We start from the raw sequence: 8,949 nt of genomic DNA, 5'->3' as shown, positions 1-8,949 counted from the left end.
GCCGGCCTAATTTTTGTTTTTTTTTTTGAGATGGAGTCTCACTTTGTTGCCCAGGCTGGAGTGGGATGGCACAATCTCAGCTCACTGCAACCTCCGCCTCCTGGGTTCAAGCCATTCTCCTTCCTCAGCCTCCCGAGTAGCTGGAATGTCTGCTGCCACGCCCAGCTAACTTTTTGTATTTTTAGTACAGATGGGGTTTCACTATGTTGGCCAGGCTATCTCGAACTCCTGACCTCATGATCTGCCCGCCTCAGCCTCCCAAAGTGCTGGGATTACAGGCGTGAGCCACCGTGCCTGGCCTGAAAGAGTATATAGTCTAGTGTCTACATAAACTATATGAAAGTGGTATCATAAGAGAAAAGGAATTGCTGGGGTAATTTTCTCTTTGTTGAACAGGTGTCAGATGAGGCAGAGATTGTGTGGGCTGGGAAAATAGGGCTTTCCTGGAGGAGTGGTAGAATTAGACAGGTGCAGGAGAGGATGTCTCATTTGCAGTGACATACCATGGGTTATTCCAGAGGCAGGGACATGGTGGGGAACATAACAGACACAGTTCCCACCCATGTGGAGCTCACACTTGATGACAGACAGGAAACAAAGAAATTACCAAGAATATCAGTCAAAATGATCAAGAATTCCAGTTAGGGATAAGTGCTATCAGTGAATGAAACAGGCCAATGTGTTAGATAGTGATGAGGATAGAGTACTTCAGGCAGAGGGACAGCCAGTGCAAAGGTCCTGAGGCCACCATGAGGAAAGAGGCCCATGTGGCTGGAGGACATGGAGGAGAGTTGCAGGAAATGGAGTAGGCAGGCACCAATGAGGCTGGTAGGGCGAGGGTAAGAATTTTCATTACTCTACGGCTTCAATGGGAAGCCGTTATTGGGCTTTAAAGCAAGGGAGAGGTGGTTTTCAATTGGTATTTAGACCAGTGTTTCCAAAATGATCACAGAAGACCAGTTGTCTTATTTCTAATGTATTGCAGACCAGAATTTTTGTGAAATATAGTAAAAATGAATTACCAGAAAAGTGATCGTGTGCTTAGATGTCACAACATGTCAAATTGCCACCAACGGTTCTAAACAGTTGTCCTTAATTTATGTCATCTCCTCTTAGACCAGTAACAGTCCCTGAACTGTCATCAGCTCATGGACTGTGCTTTGAGTAGCACCTTTTTAGAAGGAATTTTCCAGTTACTGTTTTAAGAATAAATTTGCTGTAGGTGGATGTGTTGAGTCTCCCTTTTAGTTGCAAACAACAGTCTCCCCTATTCTCTGATTAACTCAAGAGGGGTTACTCTGTGATATGGATAGATTGCCAGAATTGTTGGGAGGACTGAAGAAGCAGACTCCGGGCTTGGCCTGTAGGAAGTTGCTTCTCACAGCTGCTCTCCATGATCAGGCTGCTCCCTGCTGCTGACAACGCTCTGCAGAATAAAGCTGCTGCAGCTACCGGGGCTGGAATCAAGCCTTTTCTGCCAGGATCAGGAGGCAGCTGTGATCCGTGCCCTCAGAATGGATGCCTTCTCTCCTCTCATCTGCCCCCATACCTGGGCCTGAAGCGTCTTTCCCAAGTGTTCCATTTAGGCAGAGCCCAAGTCACATCTGAAACTCTCAGCTGCAAGGCAGCATGAAGAATGTCATTTGGATTTTCAGGCCTGGCATGCTAGATGGGGGTTGGGCTAGGTCCTGAGCAAGTCAATCCATGGGTGTGCCATGAAGGCAAGAGTGGTGTGGGAGCCTGGGGAAGGGATGGCGAAGGCCCTTTGCCCACCACTCTCTCTGGAAGAATGTCTCTGGATTCTTCTTTGGCATGAGTTAGTAATTGGGGTGAATAGAGAATGGCTACCCCGCCAGCGATCCTAGTTTGTGTATTTGGGTGCATGTGCCTAACGGCTCTGGGCTCATGCCATCTGCAGTAGGAAAGCCTGTCTTGGAATTTATGAAGGAAAAATTGTAAAAGAGGTTTAGTTTCCATCATAATCTGACTATAGAGGCAGCTACTCTTTTACAAGATTGTTTCTGAATCTACTCTCTTTTTTAACTGTTCCAAGTTAAATTGATAGGACCAGGTGCAGTGGCTCACACATGTAGTCCCAACACTTTGGGAGGCCAAGGCGGGAGGATTGCTTGAGCACAGGAGTTTGAGACTAGCCTGAGACCCTGTCTGTACAAAGTATTTTTTTAAAAAAATTATCTCGGTGTGGTGGCGCACGCCTATAGACCCAACTACTCAGAAGGCTGAGGTGGGAGGATGGCTTGAGCCCAGGAGGTCAAGGCTGCAATGAGCTGATTGTATCACTGCACTCCAGCCTGGGCAACAGAGTGAGACCCTGTCTCAAAAAAAAAAAAAAAAAAAACTCATTTGCCTTAGTGAGTGGCTAGTTTGTAGTTCTCTCCACCCTCGCTGGAGGGGCGTGTGCTGGGACGCTGTCATCATGCAGGCCACAGTGGCAGCTGTGTTCCTTCAGTTAGTGCTGAGTCACAGTGAATGCCTTGGTTTATCACTGTGTTCGCTTAAGTTTTTAAAATTACTAGTGTCATATATGACATTCCTTAGAGGCTTCTTAATGAGAGTATTTGGTAAAAATTACCTTGGTCAGGAGAGCTAGAGCTTTTGGGGCCTGCTGGCATTCACTAAGGGACATATGAGAAACTTCTGAGTGACTTGTTAATTGTACTCTATTTTACTTGTTTCAAACTGTTTGAAAACAAGAATCTGATGGGAACCAGATACAGTCTTGGGCCCAGAAAGTTCGGATCTCGTTCTGGAGAAGTTTATGGAGAGTGGCTGGGCAGCGCTTTCCTTTGCAAGGCTGTGGTCTCTAGCTGTTCAGACCACTGGGCACACACTGTTGCCCTGATAGCTCACTCCAGCAGTAACACCTCTCCTACTGGCCCGGGACCAGGAACAGCTCCCTACCCCTAGGGCTGTGAGTAGGGAGTTTCCAGGAGGAGACCCAGGGAGGCAAGGAAGGGCGGGCACCTGAAGAGGACTCTTACCTGGGACTGAAGGCATCTGAGAAGCACAGATTCCTGGCTCCATTAGATCTAGGTTCAGGCCTTGAAATCTGCTTTTTTTTTTTTTTTTTTTTTGAGACAGAGTCTGGCTCTGTTGCCCAGGCTGGAGTGCAGTGGCACAGTCTCGGCTCACTGCAAGCTTTGCCTCCCAGTTTCACGCCATTCTCCTGCCTCAGCCTCCCAAGTAGATGTGACTACAGGCACCTGCTACCACGGCTGGCTAATTTTTTGTATTTTTAGTAGAGACGGGATTTCACCATGTTGGCCAGGATGGTCTCAATCTCCTGACCTCTTGATCCACCCTCCTCAGCCTCCCAAAGTGCTGGGATTACAGACATGAGCCACCACGCCCGGCCAAAATCTGCTTTTTAAAAGACTTCTAGGTGATTATGAAGATTGGATAGATTAGACTTTTCCTAAAAGATTCCACGTTTCCCAAATTCAAGTTCAGATGACTCTAATGACAATTTTATGATACGAGGAAGATTTGAATGTGTGGACATGGCTGGGAAGGGCGTTCCTGGAATGGAACATCATGAATATAGGTACTGGTGAGCTTTGGGAGCAACCAGAGAAGAGTCCGTGAGGGAATTCACCTGAGCATTCGATAAACAATTAAACAAGAAGGGTGTGGTGGGGCATGGTTCTTGAAGCAAGGACCCAAGACTAGTCGCTGCACCTGGGCTCTTGTTAGGCGACTATGGGGCTCCACTGCAGATCTTCTGAAGCAGAAATGTGGGTGGAGATGAAGAGGGACAATCTGTGTCTTAGCAGCCCACTCATGGGAGTGTGAGAACCCTTGTGGTGGAGAGGAATTGGTTGAAGGGGGTCTTGAGTGCCAGGGTAAGTCAGGGGGGCAGTGAGATTGGGTTTGATCGCAGGACCCAGGGGCACCTGATGAGATGAACTTCCAGCAGCTTCATCCTGCTGCATGTGTGAAGGAGAATGGAAAGTTGCTTTCTTTTCATCTGTTATAGATACTAATTTAATAAGATTCCAGAATTCCTCAAGCTTGGGAAAGCTGATAAAGCTCTTTTGATTTTAATTCTGGAAAATTGTTGACAAATCATGTGAAACAATAAAAAGGTGATAGTATTACACAAAAAAGTTAATTGTGGCCGGGCGCGGTGGCTCACGCCTGTAATCCCAGCATTTTGGGAGGCCAAGGTGGGCAGATCACGAGGTCAGGAGTTCAAGACCAGTCTGGTCAACACAGTGAAACCCCATGTCTACTAAAAATACAAAAAAATTAGCCAGGTGTGGTGGTGGCGAGCACCTGTAATCCCAGCTACTTGGGAGGCTGAGGCAGGAGAATTGCTTGAACCTGGGAGGCAGAGGTTGCAGTGGATGGAGATCGCACCACTGCACTACTGCCTGGGTGACAGTGCGAGACTCCATCTCAAGAAAAAAAAAGAAAAAGCTAATTGCACCTAGACATTTTACAATTTAAATTACTTTCTATTATTTGTATGTTATAAACATTCTTGTTAAGCAGAGAAAAAGAATAATTTTAATTTTCAAAAGAAATTGTAAACTTAGGACCAAAGGTGTCAAATGGTATATGTGCTTATGTAGGGAGGAAGTGGATTTCCAAACTGTTAGGTGAACATGGTCATTGTGCAGATTTAAAACTTAATAACTTAAAACACACACTTTGAAAAAATTTGAAAATTAAAATCAAGTAAAATTGACATCTTCTGGAACAAGGGTAAGCTGTGATGCTGGGCGTGTGGTATGAAGTCTTCAAACACAGTAGAAAGCTGCGGGCACCAAGGCACAGCCAGCCCAGGCGCTGAGTACAGGGCAGCTGCAGGGGACTGTGCCAGCCACGCTAAACGGCCTCTCCTGTGAAAGAAGACATGTGGACTGAGACTGAAAGCAGTTGAACTGCGTCTGGAACTGTGATCTATCCCCCTTTGAAGTGGACATCTCCACATAAACAGGAAAGCCTAGCGTAACACTGGGTTGACGAGTGACTCCTAACATTTTCATACTCAGCGCAGGCTGAAGGACAGCGTCCTGGAAGGCCTCCAAGGCCGGCCGAGGCTGTCAGACCATGCTACTCGTGCGGCGATCGCTCAGTGCTGTTCCCACTGAAACCGTAGCACACGCGCTCTGAATGTTCACAGAGCTGTGGCCAATGTTGGAGGTGACACACGTGCTAATTGCCCCGATTTCATCCTTATGTATGTATGGATCAAAATAACACTCTCTGGGTCCCATGAATAGGTACAATTACTACATTTCCACTAAAAATAAAAGGAAAAAATTATCAACAATTCTGTCTTCAGTAATGTTTATTGTTTATTATTTTTTTAGTTGTCTGGCAATTTCCCAAAGCTGCTTTACCTGTTTCAAAACTCAGAAAAACCACGTATGTTAGAACAGAGGAGCCAAGGCAGAGTCACTGTGCAGCTGATAGAGCTGACTTGCCTGGGTGCCTTCCAAAAAAGGCCCCTGTGGTATCTTCACCATGTTTATATATTTTGTTAAATTTGCAAAAATAAGGTATTTCAACCACAAAGTTAAGACTGCCATCTCTTGTGTTTTAACCTCTCCTACGTCATATTTCCCCTCAGCGTAACGGTGAAACAGCCGTGGACATGTCTGGAATCTTGTTAAGGGTTGGCTGGGATACATTTATATGCTTTGCAGTCTCTTCCATGTATTAATAGTTATGTTATTGCTGACCATCTCATTTGGGATGTCTTCTAGGAATACTCTGAATATAGTCAATGCAAATTAAAGAGCATTCACTCCATAGAAAACTTGAAAAATGAAATCTTGTAACTCAGATATGAAAGAAACTTAGCAGTTTCCCCAAATTTGACAACAATCCTAAACATTACATGGTGCTAGTAACACATAGTTGAGGATGTAGAAGAAACCTCTATAAACTGCCAAAAGAAAATAAAAGGAATTTTCCATTAAAATGTATGTGCTGTGTAATTTTAAATGAGATCATGCCAGTATACAGAATTTTTTTTTTTTTTCTCCCGGAGTTTCGCTCTTGTTGCCCAGGCTGGAGTCCAGTGGTGGGATCTCGGCTCGCTGCAACCTCTGCCTCCTGGGTTCAAGCAATCTTCAGCCTCAGCCTCCCGAGTAGCTGGGATTAGAGGTGCCCACTACCACACCGGTTAATTTTTGCATTTTTAGTAGACATGGGATTTCACCACGTTGGCCAGGCTGGTCTCAAACTCCTAATCTCGTGATCCACCCACCTCAGCCTCCCAAAGTGCTGGAATTACAGGCGTGAGCCACTGCCCCTGGCCAGTATATGGAATTTTAAATGGTATGTTTTGTAGGTACACTACATATTTCCTAAGACTACTTCAGATTATTTTTTACAGGGGAACTTAGATTTTCACACATCGTTAAATAAAAATGGATTATTTTTATTTCAAAAAAGAGGATATGTACCATCAGTAACCATATTTGCCTATTTCCTTGATTATACAGGGAGAAGATACCCATTATCAGAAAAAACAATTATGCACTATATGTACCAGTTATGTAAGTCCCTTGATCACATTCACAGGTATGCTCTTGGAGATTTGACAGCTCTGAAATTAATAAGATGTGTTAACATTCAAATTCAAGAATTTGAATAAATGAAGTGTAATTCTATTTTTCCTTTTATACTGAATGCAGAAATGGAATATTTCACAGAGATGTAAAACCAGAAAATATACTAATAAAGGTAAGAGCTTTTACATGAAAGCTGGGTATCAGAATAAAAGCTGAATAGAAAACCTTTCCCTGAAAGGTTTTCTCCTCCTGCTGGAGGAACTTTCAGTCCATGCAGCTAGACAGCCTATTTGTTACAGTAATTTTTTTCCCTCTCAGGTTGTAAAAAATGGTTTATTTAATAAATGCCATCCACATAACTGACTGCACCTGGAAGAAAATAATAGAAAGTACCCTTCTCACACTGCAGACAAAAAGGAACCCCATTCTGATGGGCATTCGATCCCTCTAGCCGGAAATGTGGCAGAGGCAGGATCTGAGCTCAGGTCCGTCTCACTCCCAGGCCACTAAACTACCTGTGTTTAAACCGTACAATTTGCTGTTTCCCAGCGCCTGTCACTGGCTGTCAGCAGGGTCCTCTGAGGCTGTGTGGCTAAAAGAGCCCTTGATGGGCAAGCTGGCAGCATGACTGGACAGACGAGTGTGTGTCGTTCATTTGTTGAAGCGCCGTGAGTTAACCATTTTCAAATCCGTAGACATTTGGAAATATATGTAAAACATAGCCAGAATATTTGTAAACTTGTTCCACTGAATAGACACATCACTTTCTTATCTGCTGGAGGCACTTTCAGGTGCTCATAAAGCCAGTAATTTGTATTTTACAGACTTCTTTAGATGCTAGTAATTTTCCTGCTGGTGCATAAATATTTGGAGTGGTTTGTATTACGATAGCCACATAATGGGACATTGCTTGTCCTTGCTTCTCTCCCCTTCCAGCAGGATGTCCTGAAATTAGGGGACTTTGGCTCCTGCCGGAGTGTCTATTCCAAGCAGCCATACACGGAATACATCTCCACCCGCTGGTACCGGGCCCCAGAGTGTCTCCTCACCGATGGGTTCTACACGTACAAGATGGACCTGTGGAGCGCCGGCTGCGTGTTCTACGAGATCGCCAGGTAGCGCCAGGCCGGGCTCCTGCCTGGTTCCTGCAGCGGGAGGGGCCCTTACAAATGTCATGGTCATTCTGGTTTTACTTTCTGTTTTACTGTTTTTAATTTAACAGCAAATTGACTAGGCTTTCGTTTTACTTGTTGTACATATTTGGCCTTGCCTGGCCTTCCCGGAGAAGAGCACCAGTCCTCAGTTGTTCCCCCTCCTGCACACCCTGGCGGTGTGGGCAGCCGCCTCCTTGGGCTTGCTGTGAAGTGCTTGATGGGGCTGCCATGGGGAGGGGTGAGCCGGGCCTCCCCTGAGAGGTGCAGTCATATCAGGTAGGGTGCCCTGGCCACAGGTGTGAGGATGAGGCACTTTCTGGCACAGTTGGATTCTAGAAAGCCCCAATCCCACCCCTCCCTGCTCCAGCCTCCAAACCTCCCACTCCCCCCAGCCCTTGGGAAGGAGCAATGGCCCGGGGACGAAGAGATGGGGGCTGGTCCCACTCCAAGGTGAATGGTGTTGAGTTGAAGAAGTGCATGGGGGTGGAGGGCTGCACCTCTTGCTCCCAGTGGGCCTCCAGGCAGGTGGCAGTGAGGTTAAGGTCTGGGGACGCATCTGAGGGGTCAAAGTCAGGTCCCACCTGTTCAACAGACTGGTACAGAAATGCACTTCAGGACATATTCTTCTTTGATCCAGATGGTTCATACTGGTAACTTTTCATTTTGGAAAGCTGAATGGCAATTTCACTGCAGCCAGAAGTGTCAACCGAGAGTCCCTTCTCATGAGCCCATGTCCTGTGAATTCATCTGGAGGAGGCAGATGTCTGGAGCACAAAGCCGCCCGCATCTCACCAGCACACAAGGTGGCCCACGGTGCACCAGCTACCGAACTGGGCTGACGCGCTTATCTCCCCGCTTGGAGCTGTTTCCTGCTCACCTGCATTTCCTCCTCTCTCCTTTCGTCACAAGATCCTGCCATTTTCTGGAATAGAAGCTAGGCCTACCACCAGAGCTATATTTTTTCTTTTTTTTGAGACAGAATCTTGCTCTGTAGCCCAGGCTCGAGTGCAGTGGTGCGATCTCGGCTCACTGCAAGCTCTGCCTCCTGGGTTCAAGCCTGCCTAAGCCTCCCAAGTAGCTGGGACTACTACCAGCTACCACCACACCCAGCTAATATTTTTTGTATTTTTAGTAGAGACGGGGTTTCACCATATTAGCCAGGATGGTCTCGATCTCCTGACCTTGTGATCCACCTACCTTGGCCTCCCAAAGTGCTGCGATTATAGGCATGAGCCACTGTGCCTGGC

The 8,949-nt window shown here is 46.2% G+C and overlaps 1 protein-coding gene across 4 annotated transcripts in view; it reads left to right on the top strand.

Annotated features, from left to right (window-relative positions):
• LOC108514975 (MAPK/MAK/MRK overlapping kinase-like) overlaps positions 1–8,644 on the top strand; it is a 59,223-nt gene extending 50,579 nt beyond the window's left edge. Inside the window, exons 4-7 of one of the 4 annotated variants that reach the window (XM_017851534.1) lie at positions 6,480–6,558; positions 6,672–6,720; positions 7,485–7,663; positions 8,340–8,644. In XM_017851534.1, the coding sequence (XP_017707023.1) occupies positions 6,480–6,558; positions 6,672–6,720; positions 7,485–7,663; positions 8,340–8,541 (509 nt within the window). In that variant the 3' untranslated portion in view covers positions 8,542–8,644. Of the gene's footprint in view, positions 1–6,479; positions 6,559–6,671; positions 6,721–7,484; positions 7,664–7,770 lie in introns of all 4 variants that reach the window. The other 3 variants (XM_017851532.1, XM_017851531.1, XM_017851533.1) reach the window with 3 other exon arrangements.
• Positions 8,645–8,949: the final 305 nt, after the last annotated feature.

This window comes from Rhinopithecus bieti, unplaced genomic scaffold, assembly GCF_001698545.2.
Source record: "Rhinopithecus bieti isolate Rb0 unplaced genomic scaffold, ASM169854v2 scaffold_34310, whole genome shotgun sequence".
Classification (NCBI taxonomy): Eukaryota; Metazoa; Chordata; class Mammalia; order Primates; family Cercopithecidae; genus Rhinopithecus; species Rhinopithecus bieti.
Note: the sequence above shows the minus strand (reverse complement) of the source record. Positions and strands in the feature narration are given on the sequence as shown.